The sequence below is a fragment of the Botryllus schlosseri genome, chromosome 8 (assembly GCF_051294905.1).
Source record: "Botryllus schlosseri isolate E-star chromosome 8, Bs_hap1, whole genome shotgun sequence".
NCBI lineage: Eukaryota > Metazoa > Chordata > Ascidiacea > Stolidobranchia > Styelidae > Botryllus > Botryllus schlosseri.
Window position 1 is genome coordinate 24918975 of NC_137243.1, and position 25031 is coordinate 24944005.

Genomic DNA, 25031 nt, shown 5'->3' on the forward strand with positions numbered 1-25031 from the left:
TTATCAGAAGGCATTGACTGCACACTGCAGTATTGGACGAGTGGAAGCATACAAAAACTAGAATTGTAGCTACACAGGTTGTATTCAAAATTAGATTAGAATTAGAATCATAGTTACACAGTTTTTACAAATTCGACTAGAAATACAATTATAGCTACAGTTTTTCTTCAAAATTAGATTACAATTAGAATAATAGCTACAGTTTTTTTCCTAATTAGACTAGTAGAAATATAGCTACACAGTTTTTTTTCCAAACTGGACCAGAGTTAGAATTATAGCTACACGGTTTTTATTCAAAATTAGATTAGAATTAGACTTATAGCTGCATAGTTTTCTTTCCAAATTTGACTAAATATAAAATTATAGCTACCATAAACCGGGTTAACTTTGGACAATTTTTCACAAATTTGCTTCATGTCTTGCAATTGCTGGAGTGCAGGGGAGGCAAGTTTTGTGTTTTTAATGGGTTATGGAGCAAAGATTATAATTAACTAATCCGAAATCTTCATGGTCATAAATAAGTACCCTATTTTTTAAATCATCCGTTTATTTTTTCAATTACGTAAATTACGAGACAAATTCGCTTCAGAACTGGTAAAATTCCACGACTCACATTACAAAAATGGCCGTCGGAAATGAAGTATCCTATCGTGCGAACTCGTTTTAATTGATAAATTGACAGCAGCCTAATGATAAAAACATATATTGCTATTTGAAGATGTTTTGTCAGGGTTTGTGAAAAAATAAAAAGTTAGGGAAGTTAGGTCAATCAAGGTAACTCCGAAAGTTTACAAGATGTCATTTTCAGCAAACTGGTGAGCTGTCTCTAGAAATGGAAATTTTTGATCGTTTTGCTTCTAATTTATACATAACCACTATTCAAGAATAACATTAAAGATGAGCTGCTAGATAGAAATGGCTCGACCGACCGTTCATTCAAAAATCTGTTTCTCAATTTTGGTGCCTTAAGGTATCGTCGGAAGCGTTACGAGTTAATATTACATTCACTACTACCTATCCTCGGGGAAATGGATTTTCAGCACTCGTTCATATCAAATGAAAAGCGCGGGTTCTCAAGACACGACCACATATTTCAATAAATGCACCTGCAAAATTCGCTCTGAAATAATCAAAATCAATGGAATTTCTACATAATGTAAGATTAGATAAGTCATTTTGTTGCTGTTATTCATTAGATAAGTCATTTTGTTTTTGTTCATCACTATCCTACAGTTAAATTTTGCACAAGTCATACCACGGTTGCAGGATAATTGAGCTAGATTTGAAAGAAATCTTTAGGGGTCCGTGGAGGTCCCTGGCGGCCAGAAGGGGTCCCCGGAGACACAAAGGTTGAAAACCACTGCTCTATTGTTTGTGAAACCAAATGAGGCCTATCTGGTAAGAGTTGAAGAGAGGTGTGGCTAAAAATGAAACAAAATAGTGTACGTCCGGCGTAGTGCATGATTTTTACCTAATCCCCCCCTCTCCCCAAAATAATTGAATAAATAAAGTTAGGTCGTTAATGAAGGGTGATGCCCCTTTGTTCATCCCTTATCTCAATTTCCACTCATGTCTTCCCCAATTGGGACTTATAAATAACATATGGTAATGAGGTTATCCCACTGGCGGAATCAGCAAACATTAATCTTGTTACTGTGATTTATTGCAGATTTCAAATATTTTACCATTTGTTGAAACATGCACTTTTTCTTTCCTATGTCCTCTGATGGATATATTTTGTCGTATCATATGCCACATTCAGCAGGTGCATCTTTAAGCGTATGTGATAAGTTTTTAAAGTAGCTTCAACACGCTTGCAATCTCTCGGCTTATTGCCTACCCATTTTTTTTCATATTTTGGCATCTCTTGGTTTGTTAACCTTCACATTCCATTTTAAAAAGCCATCAGGAAGGTCATAACGAATTAGTTGACGATACACTTTGACACAGAGGAAGCAGCCACTTTCCAGACCTCTAAATATCACATTTTCCACTGTCCAAATTACCCTGTTCTGATAAAATATGAGTGTGTTACTTTGGACATCACATTTTCTTATATTGATCAAGGGTGAGCCTGCTGAGATTTTTGCCATGGATTAAGATTACCGTACTTAGAAGTATCTGCTTCCAACTTTTTAATCCCGGGCTCACATGCTATCAATGTTTGGTTGTAAGAAGTTTAATAACCATCAATTTGGATGCAATTTACCCCAACGAATAATTTCTCGATGATGGATCAAGTTTATCCGGTAGTGAAATTAATGCACCTTTTATTGAGATTACTCTTGGTACTGTTGTCTCATGAAAAGGGATTGAACTTCCACAGTAACGCTTTTTCATCGATAGGCCCTACCCATTTGAATGTTTTACAGCTTAGTGTCCCTGAAATCCAAACTAACCCCGCTTTATATCACACAGTTTTTTTTTCAAATTAGATTAGAATTAAAATTATAACCACAAAGTTTTTATTCAAAATTAGATTAGAAATTAATTATAGCTATACAGTTTTTTATCAATTAGATTTGAATGAGAATTATAGCTACACTTTTTTCCAAATTAGACTAGAATTAAATTAATAGCTTTAGACTTATAGCTACACAGTTTTTATGCAAATTTGATTAGATTATATTGTGAGAAATTTATTGTGATTTCATTAAAATGTAAGGTCTCAACAAAAACAACAATTTTTCCTGTCCAAATGGCCTATGGAAGTCTGCACACTGTTGAAATACCACAAAGCATGACAAGAGGAGTGATATGGAATTGCAAAAGGATTTACAAAATGCACAGATTCAATTTGTTCGTGCGTGAATGAAAATCTCGCCTCAGATCTGTGACCTTCATGAAAAATTTATGCTTTACGCATTGCTGACTCAAGCGCACTTGTAATATTTATGGGATGCTGAGATTATCCCTTGGACTCGGTGTAATTGTGGTGCTGGTCGGCTTTGAAGCTTCTGCATAAACTCTTTACAAATATAAACAAAATTTCACGAATACACCTTCACACGAATTGCAGACTCTTTTTAAATCATCCTGTTCATCAGAAAATACTGGCAATCGATCTGTTAGCGATAAATTACACCGTCAAATGTGGGGTAGCTTCTTCAGCTACCTAGTGGCAGTATTTTCAAAGACAATACGGCGCTAAAACAGCGAGCATCATGTCTTTAAATACACAAAATACAGGCCTGGCACTGTTTGCTTTTTGCTGGATTTTCTCACAGTAAACATGAATAAACCTGTTATGTAGGCGATGCAAAATGTTTGGGACCAATAAGATACTTCATAATTTGGTGATGCAATTGAAAGGACTTGATACTTCTGAATACAAATCATTATCATTTGTAATGATTTAAGTCAAGTAGTGAGAGATGATTATTTCAAGATTATGTGCTCCTTGCGGCAAAGAGTTAATTTATCGACAAAAATCGTAGTTTTGACTGTGTTTTCCACTGTGGGAGTCTTGAAACCTCGATTGGTCGTATCGCAGGATACGAAACATGTAGTACAAATATACTCACGTTCGTAGTTAGGACATAGGCCTGTCTTCAGTGATCAACCCAAAGTATTGACACAAAGTGCAGTGGAATAGGCATGGTCGAAAAAATACCCATATGATGTAGAACTACTACTCTATTCTTTGTGGTCGCAGACAAGGTGCATATTTGTTGTTCCTTCCACATCTTTGATACTGTTATGTCATACTGAGTGAATTGAATTGGATCTCTCAAGTTCTTGATTTTGCCCAGCCTTACTGATTACTGGCTACTGCGTGCCATCAAGTTTGAAAGTGGTTAGCTCCATACTTGTAGTGGTTTGAATTATTAGTATCTTAATACGTAAAAGGAAGTATGACAACTTTCCATATTGGTGCTATATTCTATTTTACCTATTGTCTGTGTGGTTCTATTTCTTGTTTCTTAATGGTTTCGGTTTTCATTGACAGAGGTCTGGTTGTCGACAAGCATCCGCCACAAGTTTTGATGAAAGATAAGCGATTCCAGTGTACGTTGAGGCACCTCGTCGGCGATGCATTGGATATTCATCAGGTAACGAATTTGATTATTGTTTCCATGGCCCAGTCAGTTATTTATAGAGAGCTTTTTCGAGTCAAGAACACCTCAAGATTGCAGTATAGTGAAAATATAGGAGGCAGTCGATACGACCTGGGATAGTCTTTTAATCAGGCACCCACCTCGGCCTAGAGCTGTGGTTCCGAACCTTTTTTGATTCACCGCCCCTTATCAAGCTCGACATATATTTATCACCGTCATATCTTCGTATCCGAGAAAGAGAACGTATGAACGGGAATACAGCTAACTCTGATCGCTGATGAATTGATTTTTTATTTATTTTTTCGTCAAATTTCGCGACAGTACCCGGTTTTCATGTATATTTTCACCGGTGTCCTATTGCTGGGTAATTCAATATAGCTAACTAAACGTTCAAACATTTTCGGCCTATGTTTCTCAAAATTGCCCAATGGATGGCGATATCGCCCATGTTGGAAACCACTGGTGTAGAGCATTGGTTCTTGACCCTTTTTGTTAGCGCGGACCCCTAAAGTCTTTAGAGTGATTTCATGGAAGCCTTAACCGCAAAATTTCGCAAGTGATCATGTTCGCCCTGCTCTTGTCACGTCGTAATTACCAGTTGGAGTGCATACATTTGTGTTGGTGTCCTATGTGTGGCAATTGTGACGTGGGAAGCACTAAATATAAGGCAAAAGAAGGACATAAGTCGGAAATGAGGACACATCTTACAAATAGGGATAAAGGAGTTTGATAGTTGTAGTTGCAACATTGGCCTTTCATGAAGCTCTTAAAACTAGGCCCCAGATTAAGAACCCCTTGCTTGTAGCATGTAAAATAACAGGCATACACACTGGGGTTCTTCAGATTTTACTGCCTGTTCTTTAAACTAGTGAGGTTGGCTAAAAAATGCTGCAGATCAATTTTGGCTCAATTCCGATCTGTAGATGCGAAGTTATTAAAACTTATAGTTCTATTATTGAAAATTATTAAATTTCAATGCAAAACTCTGAACTACAATAACCTCGCTTCGATTGGTTGGAATTGAGTCAAATTTGCGATGCACCAATTTCATGGTATCGCCAGTCAAGTTTGCAAGTACTTTTTATTAGTTTTTAATAATCACAGAGCTTCTTGGACGTACGGAACTTCAATATACAATTGTATAGTATGTTGTTATTGAAATGAGCCCAAATAATCATCAGCAACTAGTAGAGATTTGGAAAGGACATTGTATATCTGCAATCGTATCACAAAATATGACGTCACCTGCATGAAACTTCGAATAATCTGGGCTAAGAAAGCACTTAAGCTCAATGTGCTATTTTTAGATGGTACAAAAACTTCTTCTGTTAGCACAGACTTGGTCGGAGCATTTTGATAAAAGTTGACTTTCTAATAATGAATTCAAAACTTTGTGACTACCATATCTTCGCAGTATTGCGACGGCTATTCTGCGGCCGTTGAGCATGTTCACATTGACGTCGAATTACAGGCAGATTCAATTGAATCAATACTAGTCAACGCTCGAGACTACCAGACCACGGTCTGATATACATCGACCTCGCCTTCCGACACTTGCCACCTCTTTTTTGTCGCCTGTCCTTTTATGATTTCACCTTTCATTTCTCATTCGGTGTGCATGATTCTTCTTTACATCGCCTAGGTCCTGGTGGGTGTCTGATTTCAAAGACTACTCCAAGTCGTTTCGACACCTTCCTGTCTTTTCATTGTATTGCAGTATCGTTTTGCTTTGAAAGGATAAAACTCAATCATTAGCAGTATCTTTCTCAAACATTCCAACTGCTTTGAACGAAAGTATCCTATGCGTGTGAAGTAACAATCCCCAAATAGTCATCTCGGTTTTCCAGTTGAATTTCCGAGTCACCGCACATCTACTCAACGCGGACCAAGCTCTGAATGTTTTGACGAACGGACCAGGTGTCGACATGTAAGTCTTAAAATCTATGTTGATTTTGAAGATTCTTTTGGAAGTGTATAAACTTTAATGTCTGACATAATCCAAAATATTTTGGGTTGCCACTCATCCGGGTTATTGTCAGCTGCTAGTAGAGAACGTTGAATAACCGGCGCACTGTCTTCCGTTTCCAGCTCCGAAAGTGGCAAGATTGTAAATCATCAAGCTAGCTCGGACTATTTGAATCACGGCGGAGGAATTATTTCGATTAACATGCGTAACATGGTATGATTTTTTCCTTGTCATGATATCCAGCAGTGGGTGAGCAGTAGGGTTGTTTATTTATTTAAAAATAACTTTTTTCCCCGGATGCACTGATTAAATTGTTAGGTTACCTAAAAAACGCTGCACACCAAATTTGTTTCAACCCCATGATATTGTTAAGTTGTTTAAAAGAACGATGCTAAACAATTTTTGGTCACTTCCAACCAGTAGAAGTGAGGCTATTGCAGTTGGAAATTTCGTATTCGCAAAAATAGCCTGGACGGTGGGTAATCCCAAAATTATTGATAAAAAACTCAAATAACTTCGCCTCTACGGGTTGGAATTGCGTTAAATTTGTTGTGCATCGTTTTAGTAGACAACTCTTCAATTTCATGGGGTTGACGGTAAATTTTTAATTATAATAAATGCGAAATTTCCAAACTCCTGTGTGTTCACATCTATCAGTTGGAATGGAGCCACATTTGGTGTGCATCGTTTTTGAGGCAACCAAACACGTCACAACACGGTCGCACGGTGTCAGAAAACTATAATCTGCAAATACTAGACTATTAAATAGTATATTCATATTGAAATGAACCCGAATATTTTCGGCTGACACTCGTCAGGGGTAATCGTCAGCAACTAGTAGAGAATTGGAAAGAACATTGTATATCAACATAAACCAACATGTCCCCAGATTTATCAGAACACGCTCAGTGAAAAGCTCACCCTTAACTCATCCACTTAAGATTGATGCTGATCGATCAAAAGCCATTAATTCTGCCATCGGCAAACATCTGTTGGATAATCTGATTTGTGCGAATAATTATCGAGACGACCGATTTCGAATCGTAGGGCGAGGCCGTTCACAATTCCATTTGTGTGCCTTGGAATCAACTTTTATCAAAATACACCAACCAAAACTCTGTCAACAAAAGGAGTTCGTGTACCACCTAAAAATAGTACATCTAACGCTCTCTCTTTCATGCTGGTGACGTCATATTTTGTGATACGATTGTTGATATACAATGTTCTTTCCAATTCTCTACTAGTTGCTGACGATTACCCCTGACGAGTGTCAGCCGAAAATATTCGGGTTCATTTCAATATGAATATACTATTTAATTGTATATTGAAGTTCTGTACCTCCAAGAAGCTCTTCAAATACTAGATTGGAGATCTTGATTTATTTCTTATAGGTTACAGGCAGTATAAGTAGTTCGAATAAGTAGTTCCAGTATGTAAAACGTACACGAGTGTTCAGAAAAAGTTGTCTGGAAACATTGTCACACAAGTAAGTAGTTCACATGAAACCTAATTGAGTGTTCGGAAAAAACAGATTGCCGCATTAGTAAGTGGTTTGCCTAAAACGACGAGACAAAAGTTACCACAAGTTGAGAAATGTAGGAGTATTTCGTTACTGGCCACCCCTTGTTACCGGGGCGCTTCACCCTCATTGGCAGTGTCTGAAAATGCAACAACGAGGCGGGCAACGAAGCCAGGAAATGGTGGCCGAACACAAATTCGCGATGCTGTTCAGAGCAAACATTGATGTTCACCACAATCCGTCGCAACCAACAACCGTCGTCGCAGAGGTAAGTTGATCTCACCAGACTTGTGCAAACTACTGGATTTTTAAAAGTCGCAACTACAACTAGAACTACACACTTTTCAAAATACGAAAGTTGAACTTGAACTAGAACTACCGGTACTCAATTTTCAAAACTCCCTACCAGAACTTGAACTAGAACTACTCATTTTTCAAAAGTCGCAACTTGAACTAAAACTGGTACTACTCACTTTTCAAAATACACAATTAGAGCTAGAATTAGAATTACTTACTTTTGAAAACTCGCAACCAAAACTAGAACTACGTACCTTTCCAAATATGTAACTATAGCTAAAAAAAACTACTGATTTTTCAAAAGTCTCAACTCGAAATAGAACGGAATGTACTCACATTTTTAAAAACGCAACTAGAAGTAGAACTATATCTCGCCAATTTCGATCACTGTAATGGTTTGTTAACATTTTCCAGACAATGTCGCTTCCGATCGTGGTGATATCTCACGGGAAGCAGGAGGCAGACGCGCAAGCCACTATTTTCTGGGATAACGCCTTCTCAAAATTGGTAAGAATCTTCCAAGTGCGGTATTCAATGCTTTGGGTTGGTCACGACTTCACACAAATGTAAATTTGATTAACGTGCATAGCTTTTTACTACATATTCGATATGCTGCAAAACGACCAATTGAGGTTTACGACCTTTCGCAGTGGAAGATACGAACGAAGCTATAACTCTCATAGTGGCATTGTATGATTCCAGTACTCGAAAATCATTTCCCACATTTGGATTCGAATCACTGAGCCCTTGTTTCCAGAATTGAGCAGAGAAATGGATTTGATCAGACAGCATTTTAAAAAACATCTGCCTGACCGTCCGTTAACTACTTTACTGAGTTGTTTTCAGTAAGTATTGAGTCCTTTATAATTCGCATCACCACTTTATTGACACAAAATCGGTCTCACACAATGCCATCCACTATAAAACGGGTCTCTGCATGTATTGTATGCTCAAGAGAAAATTATCGTACAAATGATTGGCGGTACAGAATTTGGAATGGCGATTTGAAAGTACGTTGATGATAAACATCTATCATTACTTGCCCCTTATCAAGAAAAATCTCAGCTTTTCCAAGTAAGACTAAAATTAGAATTACAGCTACACAGTTACTTCCCAATTAAATTAAAATTAGAATTTTAGGTACACAATTATTTCCACATTGGATCAAAATTGGCCGCACAGTTTTTCTCCAAATTGACTAGAATTCGAATTACTGAATTTGCGAAAGCTTGAACATTGAATCCAGTTCTGTTACTATCACGTCACAGTTGATTCTTATCAGCATGAGAACCGCCAATTTCTGTACGGCAAGCCTGGCTTGTTTCGCACCATACAGTTCTCCTGTGGCATGTGTAGTAAAACTACAAATTAGATTAGAATTAAAATTAGATCATAGAAAGATTTCACAAATTAGATTACAATTAGAACAACAAAACATTTGACAAATTAGATTGTAATCAGGTTACCGGCATATCGCTCTAATTTAGTCTAATCGGACAGCTGGAATTATCTAGTTTAACAAGTCTGCAAAAGACACCAGCACAATAAGGAAATGAAACAGAGTTGAAATCCAAACGAAATGGCAAATTTCGACGCGATAATGTCGGATTTATAAATAGAACCAATAGAAACTCGATTGCGGAAATTGAACTGAATTGTTTCTGCGTTTCAGTTTGTATTGACGGTATTCATGAATCTGACATTATTGCGTTCTCGTTGGCGATTTGTAGTGCACCATGAAATCTGTGTGGTGCTTTCAAACCTGAAGTTTAATTGTTCATAATTTTACTACTTCCCCTCCCCGTCCCGATTATAATCAAATGGTGCATGTTGGGTGAGCAAACTGTGTGCCTTCACCTGCGATGAGTTCGAGTCAAGTAATGAGAGACGATATTTTGGTTAATAAAATGATACGATCCTCTCCAAAAAGAGTTGATTTATCAGCGAGAATAATAGTTTTAAAAAAACACCAAATCATCTTTATAAGGTAGAGAAGTGGCATGATCTTCTTTGTAGTTGCATAAAAAGTAGGATACATATATTAAATTTCCACAGGATCCATACTCTTATCTTTTGACGTAGTAATGATAATACTAGTATTGTATGCAACTGAATATTATATTCATATTGAAATGAACCCATATATTTTCGGCTGACACTTGTCAGGGGTAAATGTCACCAATTAGTAGAAAATTGGAAAGAACATTGTACCATTGTATACGCCAACAGAGTCTGTGCCGACAGAAGGAGTTCTTCTACCATCTAAAAATAGCCTCAGCTCTGTCGTCACTCCGATTATTTGAAATTCCATGCACGCGACCTCATATTTTGTTATAGGATTGTTGATATACAATGTTCTTTCCAATTCTCTAGTAGTTGCTGACGATTACCCCTGACGAGTGTCAGCCGAAAATACTCGAGTTCATTTCAATGTGAATACACTATTCAATTGTATATTGAAGTTCTGTACCTCCAAAAAGCTCTACCAATACTGGTATACTAGATTCGAAGTCTAAAATCAAGAACTCAGGTACTCAATTTTGCTAAGCGGTACCTGTATCCATTGACATATAAATCTTGACAATGCAAAAAAAATATATTGAAACCACCCGAAATTGATGTAACCGTATGTTTCTGTTTGATTGAATGCTGCAATACTCTTTTTTCTCAGAACCGTAAGCCGTTTGAGGTAGACTCAAACGTACCATGGACTGACCTTCTAGACGCGCTCGACAAGAGATGGAAAAAAGCTTGCGACGAAGGTCAGAGCGGAAAGGTCGTCGGACTGACAGATCAAGCTCGGCGCTTTTTGACCAGAAAGATGTACAGTGAGTAGCATGCCCGGAGTTTTACAGCTATTGAATAGTGTATTGATTTTGAAATGAACCCGAATATTTATGGGTGTTAGGGGTCATCGTCAGCAACTAGTAAAGAATTAGAAAGAACATTGTATAGCAACGATCGTATCACAGAATATGACATCACCGCATGAAATTTCGAATTATGGAGGCGAACAGATGGCTTAAGCCTTAAGCCCATTGTACTATTTTCAAGAGTTCACGTATAATCTAAAAATAGTACATTGGACATCGACTATTCAAATTTTTATGCCTGTGACGTCTTATTTGTTGATTGTTGATACACAATGTTTTATTCATTTCTTTTCAATTCTACTTTACGTTTTTCAAAATCTAAATCGTTAAAGCTAAATAAAGCTAAGGAATAGGATGGCATGGTATATTTTTGTCGTTGATGTTTTTGTGGCATACACACCGACTCACGATGTTAATACACAAGATCTGTTCATATGTATATCATTAGTGAATGGTGTGCATATGACGCTGGACAAGGAAGGTTCAGAAATATTCTTGTAAGGCTTTCTAAGTCACGCACCACCTCTCCATGCTATCCCGGTAATGCTGAGTGCCAAGTGGGGCGGCCATGCATACCAGTATTCCTAATCAGGGCCGGGGATTGAAAAAGTAGAAGTTTTCCTTGAAAAAACTGTTCCAATGGAAGCGGAATTAGTGTTCAACCAATTTGGAGATTGACAAAAGTAGTCTTAATTTAATTGAGTAAGGACTAAAATGACTTCGTAACATGATGCAAAAAAGATTTTTGAAATTTCTAGATCAATATAAAATATGATGTTTCATTTCTCTGATTAAAGGACCAGCATTCAACTTCTTGTGTTTTGCAATCGAGATATGAGATACGAGGGCTGATGAAAATCGTGTATTATTCATTATGATGTCATAACATTATGGATGAAGTGGGAAGTTCATATATGCTACCACAAACAGAACAATGTCAGGTTTACATCACATTAAGGATAATTTGGCTTTTTGACCATAATTATTTCAATGCACTTTGTCACAATGCTATTGGTAAATCACGTCTCCACAGATATGTCATTTCCACGAACGTGGGTGGCTTTCAGGCTTTGTACTGCATGTTTATTGTGCTGCGATACGACCAATTTAGGTCTACAGCCTTCCACAGAGGAAAACAGTATCGAATCTATAACTTTAGTTGATAGTATTACTCAATAATATTACTATTAAGTTACAATTAAATAGTATATTCATATTGAAATGAAACCGAACATTTCTGGCTGTCACTCGTCAGGGGTAATTCTCTACTAGTTGCTGACGATTACCCCTGACGAGTGTCAGCCAAAAATATTCGGGTTCATCATAATATGAATATACTATTTAAATGTATATTGGAGTTCTGCACCTCCAAGAAGCTCTTCGAATCCGAATTAATCATTAATCGTCAGAAGTAATACTCGATTCAGATTGGAGCTCTCCAGTCATTGCTTCTAGCCCAAAAAATGACCCGACAATTTTCAGATCAATCGGATATACCGGCGGGAACTTTGATCTCGTGGCAGAGATTCAACCACGAAAAGGGCTCCAACCCGATTACGTTTTGGACGTGGTTTTTCAAGGTTATGGAGCTCTGCAGCAGCTCTCACGTCAGAAAATACTGGAATAAGGGGTGCGTACGCTCATCGCTTATATAAATTCGTATTCAAGTAGATCAATGCAGCAGTTGACCTCCTCGTCACGACACCGACGTGTAAGCTGTATTTTACAAGCATAGATAATAATTTGATTTGATTTGACTTTAGCGTTATCCCTTTAGTTTTTCGAGAAAGATGAGATCCTTATCTTATCAAATGTGTATTTCTGTACACTCCGTCAAGACAAACTCGTGGTACAAAACTGCTATTTATGACATTTTTTTGATGATTTAAAACAAATTCGCAAACTTTAAAGGTGGACAACGCCAGCTGGCTCTATGCGGCCGTAAATACTGCAATCACGTGTTGCCAGGAATCTCACCTTTTCAGCAATACCTGAACGAGTCATATGGGCATTTAGGTTCAGAAATGATGAGTGGAAATGTCTTGTGACCTAATTAGGGTGACTCTTACACAAACAATGACGACTCACAACTTCAGGAGTGTAAATACGACCATATAACATAACCACCCTAACAACCACGAAGTTAAAAAGTCCTGCATGGAATCATGTAAATTTGAGCCACGGGTGGACGCAGCTAACTGCACCTTTTCCACGTGTCAACCGATACCCCCCCCCCCATAACCTTCAACACCCGCTCAGACGCAGTGGATGTAGGTCTGAAGAGCCATATAATCGCATAGAATACGTCATGCTTCAATAATCGGTGCTTTTTAAAAGTCAACTGCCGCCAAGCAGATCGTATCAGAAGTTTGTTGTTCGACGTTGTAATGTAATCATATGCGACTTATAGCAAACTAAACTCTAATAATATCTTCTTGAAATATCACTATTTGTTGAATTGCCTAAGCTTTGTATCAAGATCAACGGTGACATTCTGCAGTTTTTAACTGGCAATATTTTGATCCACATACGTCAGTAGACAGTAGGTCGCAATACACAATCCTTCATCTCATCTAAAATCTCGGCCCACCTCTACAAGGAGGTAAAGTGTCTAAACTAGTGGTTCCAAAACTGTGTGTTGCTGATCAAGTGGTCGTGATTTTGATTCGTGTTGGGAATTATCCAGGAAAAGCCGGAGAGCAGGACTTATTTTGTTTAAATTTCCGATTCTCATTTTAGATACATTCACGGTTTTGTCAGCAAATCGGAATGCCACGACATGCTGATGCGGACTGCCAAAACCGGAGTGTTCCTCTTCCGATTTAGTGAGACGCAGCTGGGATGCGTGTCGATATCGTGCAACAAAATGGTTGAAGGAGGTTTGTTTGCTTGTGTTTGGATTCAAAAAACAATCTCTTGTTCACCTTGTGGCTTGGGGGGTTAAAATGATGACGGTCACATGGTAGCGCTAGGTATATTTTTTTAAATAATCATCAGATTATATTTTCATCTGCCCGAGACACACACAATTTACAATGTGATATGCAAGACACAATGCGATGTGATGAACAGATAGGAGCATAGGCGCCGACTTTCATTTTTTTACGGGGTGATGAAGTCTTGTGACGTCATCATTGTTTCTTGTCGATGACGTCATCGTCGCACTAAAATGCACTTTACTACATGCTGCGTACGTGCAGCGTTGAACCATTTGTGTGACGTTTTAATACCGGCCCTGCGCTCAATAATATCAAACCACGCAGTCGAGTGATTGAATGGAATCTTGAAACGGTACGATCATTCGTCCGACGATGTACAATGCATTCCGTCCGATGGAATGCATCGAACAAAAATCAGAATTTACGTCCCTGAGAATTTGGAGTTGCATCAACGTTATGAACGTGCAATGCGCCGTGTGAGTAACGAAATACACGACACACTGGCCTGGCAAGTAACACACGACTCGGATATGAGGTTTCAAGCAGACAATAATGATGATTACAAACGCGAAATCGCGCAGTCAATCAGCAATTGTCTCTTGCGGCTTCGCGTTGAGAAGCTCGCATCGTAGCAATTGTTAGCAGATTAAAACAGCGATTGTGGTGGCAATGGTGCATTTCCCGGTTTACATTCAAGTAGTATTTTTGGAGTACATCGGTGTATATGCCGCAAATAGATCTAGGAACAATATATAACATAATTATGATATGAAGGAATGTTGAAAATTCATTTCAACAAAGATAGGTGATGGCAAATGTAATAATAACGCGTAACGCTTCCGACGACACTTTTATGTATCATCGCAAAAATATGGCAGCAAAATTGAGAGAGATTTTTTATGAACATATAACGTCCAGCATGGTCATTTCCATCCAGCAGCTCATCTTGGAGTTATTACGGAATAGTGGTTATGTAGATGACAGAAGAGAATAAATGTATTTTGCACACAATATGAAGTCACCGTGATTGACCTTACGACTCCGACTTTTTGTTTTTTCCACAATCCTCAACAAAACCACTGTACTAGATAATTGGAAAAATCATTCCATGTCATCAATTGTATGACGAAATATGACGTTATGGCCATCATTTGCTACAGGCACTGAAGCCCGACCAGTAGTTAAAATATGACTGTTTTGGGGATACATCGTGTGCAGTGGTGCATACAAGGGGTTAGCGTCCTAAATCAATACCCCGTCCTTCTGAAATTCCTATTCTTTCTGCAATATGATTAGTTAAGCAATTGGTATCATGCCGTTGCGCTTCGACCGAACAACACGATTACGAAAGGGAACAACAGAAGTTGTGCTGATTTTGAATGAATATTCATTTTATTGTTTTCGTTTTGTGTGAAATCATGTTTTAAGTGTTTTATTCTTCATCACTGTTGTTGATGCACTATTTGTTCGTGCACCAGTAATCTATAGCAATGTGGTTTTGATTTCGCAGCGAAAATTTAGATTGCCCCTGAAGCAAACTCGGATAAGTAGAAAATTTTCAGCTTTTCCAAAGTAGATTGGAAATAGAATTAGAGCTACAATGTATTTATTTCCAAATTATATTGCAATTATGATTATAGCTGCAGTTTTTTTTTCCAAATTACTAGAGTTATAACTACTGACTTTGCGAAAACTGGGACATTGAATTAAAATTAGAGCAAAGGAACATTTCACAAATTAGGTCAGAATTACATTACCGACATTTTGCTCTAGTTAGGCAACCGGAATTATCTGGTTCTCCAAGCCTGCCCTGAAGGCTTGCAGGTGAGTGTAAGGGTTCTCCGGTTTTTCGAAGGCCGAGAACTGCTGCTTTAGGCCAGGGGTGGCCAACCTTTTCACCATTCACGGCCGCATTTCGACTGCTCATGTATCCTACGGCCGCATTCCAGGGCACAGTCGTAATGAACGGGCGGGACGCCAAATACCCATGTTAAAGTGTCTATGTCCATTTCGGGTGAACTCCGGACTAATCTATTTAATGAAATAGGCTTGCTATACGCACCAAAATCTGGAGTGGTCACTGGTAATGTTAAGGGACCGGTTATAGTCGTGTCAAGCGCGAAAAAATTTTCAGATCCCTCATGAACTTCGTCATTAATATTAGTAGTTTTACATATTACTATCAAACATTTACCCTTTCTCAGCCCATGTGATCAGATTCACCCGTATAGAGTTGATGCAGGGGGAGTTTTTGAAAATTTAGGGCAAGTTATAAATTATGATGCATCTTCCGGTGGGCCAATTGTTATTAGTCACTTTGTTGCATGCTGTGCTGTGACCTCTAATCAGGATTGTCGGTATAGTGAGGAGTACACGATTCCGAATTGGTATTTCTATATGACGCGTATCATTTTCCTCTGCTGTTCGCAGCTGTATTGTAGAGTTCTGATTGCGACGGGCGATACTACAGTAAAATCGAAAAATGTAGTCACATTGAATCGCGATCGGCACGACGAAAATTTCAAGATTAATTAAAATCTTTCAAGAAATTGGGAGTCAATTCGCTAAATTCAAATTGCATGTCGACGGCCGCCAGCACATACTAATTGAATTACGTGTCCACGGCCGCACAAATTTCCCTCTACGGCCGCAGGTTGGCCACCCCTGCTTTAGGCAAAGATTGAAAGACTAATTCAAGTCGTTTTTTTTTTTCACTGAAGTGAACTGAGCCTGAGCTCATGAATTTGTGCGATAACTGAACCCATGTTCAGACCAAGTTTGGGCTTGTTTGTCTACTATCTAATTCACAACCCACTTTATCTCAGGAAAGCGTGTCGTCAACAACCTGCAGCCGGACTCGTTGAAGGACTTTGACAAGGTCACACTCCCGGACATGGTGAAGCAGTTAGACAATTTGCAATATCTCTACCCTGACATCCCCAAAGATGAGGCCTTCGCTAACTTCTACAAGCCGCTCACTCCAGGTACCGGCGTGAAACTGTCTGTGCTGTGATATTCAAACCTCGTGTGATATATACCAACAGAATAGCGTAATAGTGAAGAGTCCGACTAATTGATCGGTAGTTCGTGGGTTGAGTCCCCTGCCGGGTCAGACTAAAGACCTGATTAATAACACTGGTATCTTTGACTTCCCCGCTGGGCACACAGTATTACCTCAGCATGGAGATGTGGTGCAAATCTTAGAAAGCCTTGCAAGGCTATATCTACACCTTCCTTGTCCAGCGGCATACGCACATTGGGGCTGTTGAAAAAATACCTTTTTCTTCATATTTCACTGGCTATGTGATAAAATTGTTAGGCTGGTTAAAATAACGCTGCACACCAAATTTGGCTTAATTCCAACCAGTAGAAGCGAGATTCTTGCAGTAGAAAGTTTTGAATTTATCCTTAAAAAATTAAATTTAAAATTTTTTCTGTCAACCCCATAACATTGGTTAGGCTGTCAGTAGAGATAATGCACACCAAATTTTGCTCAATCCTAACCACTAGAAGCGAAGTTATTGCAGTAGAAAAATTTTTAATTCCATGATTTTATAATAAATAATCATAGAGTTAGTCACCGTAAGTACTATTTTATTCAAATCCAAATTTTTCTACTGCAATAACTTCGCTTCTAGTGGTTAGAATTGATCCAATCTGGTATGCATCGTCTCGACTGACAGCCTAACAATGTTATGAGGTTGACAGAAAATTTTTTAAATTTTATTTTAAATTTTATAGGTTGTACTACAACGAATTTTAATTATTTGTACCATAATGCGTGATTTGTTACTGGAATTCTTCATAGATCCAGATTTCGTTAAAATAGAGTTTTTTTCATGTGAAAATTTGTCCGTTTTCAAGTCAAAAAAGTTTTTCAGGCCAAACTACTTCAGAAGGACAGACAGTTCCTACCAGAAATGAAGATATGTAGTACAATTCTAACATTGTGTGCGAAAACACCTAATTTGCAAATGTTAGGTCAAAATTTGGTCATAATAAGGTTTTTCAAGGTCAAAAAATATCAAAATTGTGATTTTTCAGGTCAAAATCTTCCGTTTTTAGTGAAAAAAATCGTGATAGTTATCACATATTCACATTTCGTCTATCAGTACTGGTACTTGAAAAATAGGACTGGAAACCCATCAAGAGTGAGGAATTTATGTATATTATGAATGTAAAGCTTTTGATAGCAGAGTTGTAAAAACTACGTTGAACATGACTTGAGCTTGAAAGCGGCATTTCGCTGTAATTAGTCTTATCAGGCCACTGCAATACGCTAGAGTCTCTTGTTGTGCCGATTATGCATGTTATGGTAGTACATAACTTTTTGCAGTCTCTCCCGATGGATACATTCCGAAAGAGCTGATGGTGCAATTGCGCAATACCTCAATTCACGAAGACTCTGGCCCGTCGAACAGCTGGCAAGGTGATGATGACTCGCTATGTTTGGTTGAGATTATTGTATAGCATTTCATGTGTCCTGAAAGCAGACTGGGCTGTTGAAAAATAACATTTTTTTCTTCAAATTTTACTGGATACCCTTATGAAATTGTTACATAAAAAAAACGATGCATATAATATGTTTGGATTAATTTCAACCTGTAGAAGCAGCGGAACTATTGAAGTAGAAAATTTTGGATTTGAGAAACAGTATACACAGTAGGGCGGTTCAAAAATAACCTTTTTTCTTGAATCTTGCTGGTTACTTGATTAAATCGTTAGGTTGCCTTAAAAAATGACGCACACCAAATTTGAATTCATTCCAACCAATATTCGCGGATTTCGTAGAGTTTGAAAATTTTGAATTTGCCTGAAAATGCAAAAAAAAAAAATTTTTCAAATTTTTCTGCCAACCCCATGAAATTGTTGCGCTGTCTTCAAAAACGTTGCAAAACAAATTTGACTCAATTCGAAGCCGTAGAAGTGGAGTTATTTCAGTTTTTCTTTGATAATTCTGGGATTATCCTTGATTGATGGATCATCCCAGAATTATCATCAAAAAACTTGAATAACTCCGCTTCTGCAGCTTGGAATTGAGTCAAATTTGTTTTCCATCGTTTTTGAAGACAGCGCAACAATTTCATAAGGATCGAGGGAAAATTGGAAAAAAATTTTTTTTTGCATTTTCAGGCAAATTCAAAATTTTCAAACTCTACGAAATCCGCGAATATTGGTTGGAATGAATTCAAATTTGGTGTGCGTCGTTTTTTGAGGCAACCTAACGATTTAATCAAGTAGCCGGCAAGATTCAAGAAAAAAGGTTATTTTTGAACCACCCTAATACACAGTGGAAAAATCTACCATTTAGCTATGTCGCTGCTTCTATGGGTTGCAATTAGGCCAAATTTGCCATGTACCAAGATTGACTCGATGTGACTCAACATGACTTCACTCGAGTTACTTGGCGAAATTGAGTCGGCATTTGAGACATGTGGATTGACCCGCGTCTAGAATCGAAATATTGGAGTAGTCAACTTTCAGGTCGTTAACTAATTGGTATCGGGTAAATTGCTGTAACTGTAAGCTGTAGCATCACTAGGGCAAGTTTTTGTTGCACTAAAATCGCGAGAAAGTGGCACTTAATTTTAACAAAAGTTGCAGTATAAAGTTGCATCTATAGTTATTGTTAAATTATTAGGGTATGAGATACTCGAAAGGTTCCGTTGTATAACCTAGCTCCTGCAGAGCTATCAAATTTGTTACCTTCCCATTTCAGGGTCAGTCTATGGCCAGAAATTACATTTCTATCCTGGTACATAGCAATAAGATGATGCAATGCAGAATAATTTCCCTCCAAAAAGCCAAACAGCATAGCGATAATCCACACCTCCCCTCCCCCTAAAGAAAGTCAAATACCACACCCTAAACCCCCTAGGTCTGCAAACTTGACCCAAGGAATTGCAGAAAAACTCACTCTTGGTGATTTTAACAAAATCAATACCCTGAAAAAGGTGACCCAGTGAATATATAATTTTCGGCGGTCTCGCCTGGGCGTTCGTGAAATGGGAAATCTCTAATTTAAAAGAGATAAATAAAAAAGCGATTTATGCACTTATTTTCCGGGCACGATGGTGCTTGTTAGGGGTAGTTGAACTTCCTGCTTGCAAGCCATTGTGTCACTGATGACAGTGAGATGCAGTTACCCCATCATATAGCTCGTTGTTATACAAATCAATGAGGTTAGAACCAAACTAGAAATAGTTTATAACATGTTTTTTAAATCAATCTTTTACATTTTTCTGTGATATTTGATAAAAGTTGTTGTGAAAATTGGCATGAAAAATCAAGAAAAGTTGCAAAAAGTTGCACTATAAAATCCCTCCAAACAGCTTGAAGCGTTACAGTAAATAGATTCTGAGTATCTGGGAAGCTGCCGGAATCTGTAAAAAACTTGCAAAAACTTGCCGTAATCATCACCAAAAATTGATCAAGTTCGATTGAAATCCTTTCCACTCTGATTTGTGATATTTGTTTTATGTTCCAGTTCAGCATGATACGAGCATGGACGCAGATTCACCTTGAGCTTTTCGTTACGTAAGACAACACGCTCTATGACCGAAGCAATATTAATTTGATCAACTCAACTTGTGTATCTGAAAATTTGCTTTATAGAGTAACGCTATGATTGTCAAGGTATTTGTCGAAGACTGGTTTTATTAGGACGTTATCATGGCCTAATCTCCGAAAAGCGATTGGGCCGAATTGTTATCTATTTATTGATATCTTGATTTTGTTGAGGAACTGGAGAAAAACGATCACTAAATCATTGGATCTGTTTTATCCTAATCTCACAGTAACATGGTTTAATTGTCGTGTGTTTGATATTTTGTTAAATTATGATCTATTCGCACCCCAGAATATCAAATGTCATTGTCTGTATCCACCTTTGATCTGGCGCTTTCGCCGTTCATTCTTCTATTTTGCCCCTAACAGTATGACGTTTCACTACGTGGTCACTAGGGCTGGTCACAATAATTGAGTACCCGAATCTGAATCGAATATTAATTTTCGATTTCCTGAACAAGGAGGACTAATCCTGAGGTTGACATATGGTAACCCTAGATCAGGGGTGGGCAACCTGCGGACGTAGAAGGGAATTTGTGCGGCCGTGGCACGTAATTTGATTAGTCTGCGCTGGTGGCCGTCGACAGGCAAATTGAATTTTTGAATAATTGAAATTTAATTAATCTTGAAATTTTCTTCTCGCGATGCGCGATTGAATGCTATGCTTCAGAGTGGCGCCCTTTGCAATCTGAACCCCACGGATAAAAATGATTCACCCCATATAGCAATACCAACCTGGAATAGTGTGCTTCTCACGAAAGAAATTTGTGTCTGGTACGATTAGGCCAGTGATTCCCAACCGCAGCACTCAGAGCCACGTGCGGCTCCAAGGTGGCCTTCTTGCGGCTCTGATTAGCCTCTGAATATGCCGCAAAATGTAACAGACGACAGTTGTTGTTTGTTTCTATGAATGGCTATAGGCAATTTCTGTATATGAATGCTAAAATGAGGGATATTAGTTATGTCTAAAGTCGTGCATGGCCTCTTCTGAAAACCGGAAAAGAGAATTCTTGCAGACTATCGTCAAACGCATGGATGAATACCCGTCACCGTCAGACAAGGATGTATCTTGCGTTCTGCTGGTCATAGACCTTTATATATCGTCTCTGTGAAGAGTAAATTTCGACACAATTTTCCTAACATTAAAATAATGGCTCATAGTCAAGTATAAATTGCGATAAGTCCAACATTGCTCAGCGTATAATTCCCCGCAAACTTGTGCATCAAGTGCAGGAATGTATGAAGACCTATCACATCACGACATAATAGTACTCGCCAATTTGCTTGTATCAATGCTATAATGACTGATATAGAATCTATAGAAGTCCATGTGCAATATGTGCTTGCTTTTGAAATAGCTGAATGGTGAGAGCAGAGGTAGGCAAGCTATTACATTTTCGTTATAAGTAGCAAGTACTCTAGTGTTTCCATGTGGCTCCATTCATACTCTCAGGTTTGAAATGCGGTTCCGGCATCCCAAAAGGCTGGGAACCACTGGTTTAGGCGATTCCAATATATTGGCGCTATAGGTTATCGACAATCCTGATGGGAGGTCAAGAAATAATAGCATGCAACAAAGTGACTAATAACAATTGGTCCACCCGAAGATGCATCATCATATGCGACTTGGCCTAAATTTCCATCAACTCACCAGTGAATCCGATCGCATGGGCTGATAAAGGATAAATACTTGATTGTAATATGTGAATACACTAATAATAGTGATGGAATTCATTTGTGAATCTGAAAAAGTGTTCGCGCGACCGTAACGTTTCTCAGTAATTATTCAAAACATGACCACTCGCGATTTCGATGTGTACAGTGAGCTGATATGAGAAAATAGATTAGTCTGGAGTTCACCGGAAATGGACATGGATAGTTTAACATGGGTATTTGACGCCCAGTTAGTTCATTACGTATTATGCACTGGAGTGCGACCGTAAGCTACATTAGTAATCGAAATGCTTCCGTGAATAGCAAAAAGGTTGCCCGCCTCTGCGCTAGATCAACACACAGCGTTGTCAGTGCAACGAAATTGGAATGGCCGAAATAATACAAAATAATCTTTAATGTTATGTAGAACAGCATTATATTCTTGTGGTCGCATAAAAAGTTAATATTTGAACATTCCATATTGATCGTGCTGTTGTGACGTCAATACGAGACATATTCGATTACTTGAATCGACTCTAGTCCCCATTCTCGATCCAGAATCGAATCTCGCCGGAACTCAATTTTGGCCAGTCCTAGTCACTGTTTTGCAGGTGTTCCATTACCAAACTCACCAGTTCGTTAATTTACCAAACAACATGTTGCATTAGCTATTAATCTGTACTGTTTTATTTCCTATGTGTTTCCTTCGTTATGTCAAGCCACCTGTAATGATACCAGTTATGAGATGGTTCCGCTCATAAATTTGAATACTCGAGCAGATTACATCTGTTTGCACTGCATATTCGAGCGGTTTTGATGATTTAGTTCCCATTGATATCTGGATTGTTTTATCATCGAATTTGTCACAACCATTGGAATGATAGTTCAGGTTTCATAGCCGATTTTAATCGCATTGAAGTTCCACGTCCAATTGTATTAATAGTAGCCATCCTACGTTTTGTAATAGTAATTCAATTTTCTGCAACTGCCGCTATAACAATTTTGCGCCGCATCCGGCCTAGTTACTCCTGCATGATTGCCCCAGTGATTTTGATACATTTTTCTACTAGCTATGAATGGTATAGAGGCAATCTTACTTACAGCATTAGCATATCTACTTTAACCAGCTCTGACCGTTATACGAGCGCTTACGGTTTGCTTACAATTAATTCTTGTTGGTGTGTTTTGAAAGTGCCAGTACAATCTCCGTGATGCAGTTCCTGTTTGTAGTGTAGTACATTGCTTTTTCCAATTATTTTTGTGACTTTTCCGTCGTTTTCATCAGTTTCAATGCCGTGTCGTGTCACGAATGATGTGAATGCAATTCTATAATTCGCAGTGTTCCATACTATCTATATTTTTTGGTATTGAGTGAGTGCCGCCTGCTGACAATCGAGTTTTACTGGCTTTTTATGCTCTTTCGCAATTGTTGTGTTACTGAAGAACTGCAGTCAGGTTTTACCACAATACTTGCGTCAAATATCGCGACCTCTGCAATATAATTATTCACATGCCATGCATTCTTAGTATAGGCTACTGCTTACTATGCTTAAACTAATCTTCACACTCAAACCCATCAGGATTTGGTGATCGGGTGGATACTGGATAGTGGATATAGGTTGACATGTACTTTCCGTTTGATTTCAACTGAGGCGCCATATGCTATTTGGTTCTGTGTATCTGAGGTCTATTTCGAGACTATTCTGCTCTTGTGGAAAATATAAAGTGGTATTTTGTACAGATCTGCTCGTGGCATGAAAAGGTGCGGCTATCGTTGGTGCAAAGTTCAGCTCAGTTTATTATTAAAACAGTCCTCTAATTAATACAGCACAAGATTGCGATACAATGCAAAGATAGGAAGGAAGGAAGGCGTCTAAACGACTTGGAGTAGTCTTTGAAATCAGAAACGCGCCTCCTGGGCATAGGCCATGTAAAGAAGAGGCATGGAATGGATGGCACACTGAATTGAAAGTAATAGAAGATAGCATAAAAGGACAAAAGACTAAAGGAGGTGGCATGTGACGGTACATATCGGTATACCGGATCGAGCTCGGGCTGTTATTAATTCAGTGGAGTGTCTGTACTTTGACTAGAATGTGTACAAACTGTACGTACGTAACCTGCATGCTCGTCGACTGATGCTAGCTACCAAACTTGGACTGAGAGATAACCAAGTGCAGATATATTTCGTAAGTGTCGCAGTAAGCGTTATCATGAGTCAGACTCGCCGTTTTGTAGTCGCTTAAACAAGAGAGTAACGTCACAGAAGCATTGCGTAATTAATATATTATTAGCAATTACCATAATAGGCCTATGTGACACAGTAAACTTCATGCTAGATGATGTAGGGAGGATGTTACCTTGAGACCATAATAATAGTCGTCAGATTTGAATTTTTCTGAACAAGACACACACAACGTTCAATGCGATAAGACACAATGCGATGTAATGAACTGCTGATAGGAGGTTGCGGAACGACCATAGCTGCGGTCTCTTAAACTGGCATCAACCTCGGCCTAGTACGGCGCCCGATATGTCGCAATTCTTTATGCGACGCTTGTCTGTCTCTGTTGCTCTTTCCATTCCTTCTAAGTGCACTCTTTCATCGGGTTCTTTTCTGGACTTTTTTGTCGCCGTAAGAACAGCAACGCGGGGAAAGAGGAGCCCAGAATAACCCCCATCGCGAAATCGAATCCGAGCGGCAGGTGCTTCGTCACCACTATAGGCCTACGCTCTCTCCCCCATATTATTAGGTTGCCGAGTAGGCCTATCTGTATTACTTAGAAATCCCTGCTTGTTACTACTTACCTACTTAGTAGCCTACCAACGATGACTTCCTGTCTGAACACCTCGGTCTGTAAGCTATACGAATAGATCAGAGGTTCCGAACCGGGGAGGACGAATTCCCCCTTAGGGGGGATTTTGCAACTTTTAGGGAGGGATTCCTCTTTAGAATTGTAACGGATTTTCCGAATTCCGCATGTCCGAGCTGTCATGTAGTCAACCAGTTATTTCCGGACGTAGGCTATGCTCCTTATGGCTGTTTTTTGCTGGATTTATATTCAAATGCTATTTGATATCTCTTTTTCACATACAAATTCCCCTTGTTTTTTTAAACTAGTTCAAATGTGGTGTAGTTCGCGAGACAATTTAGTATAT

At 38.5% G+C, this 25031-nt stretch overlaps 1 protein-coding gene across 2 annotated transcripts in view; it reads left to right on the forward strand.

Moving 5' to 3' along the window:
• The window catches only part of LOC145444531 (signal transducer and activator of transcription 5A-like), a 53607-nt gene extending 29993 nt beyond the window's left edge, over positions 1-23614 (forward strand). For both annotated transcript variants that reach the window (XM_080322516.1, XM_080322517.1), the window contains exons 11-21: positions 3950-4052; positions 5906-5985; positions 6147-6237; positions 7680-7811; positions 8255-8347; positions 10512-10668; positions 12196-12343; positions 13453-13592; positions 16478-16636; positions 17989-18081; positions 20140-23614. In XM_080322516.1, the coding sequence (XP_080178642.1) occupies positions 3950-4052; positions 5906-5985; positions 6147-6237; positions 7680-7811; positions 8255-8347; positions 10512-10668; positions 12196-12343; positions 13453-13592; positions 16478-16636; positions 17989-18081; positions 20140-20177 (1234 nt within the window). In that variant the 3' untranslated portion in view covers positions 20178-23614. The remainder of the gene's footprint in view (positions 1-3949; positions 4053-5905; positions 5986-6146; positions 6238-7679; positions 7812-8254; positions 8348-10511; positions 10669-12195; positions 12344-13452; positions 13593-16477; positions 16637-17988; positions 18082-20139) is intronic.
• Positions 23615-25031: the final 1417 nt, after the last annotated feature.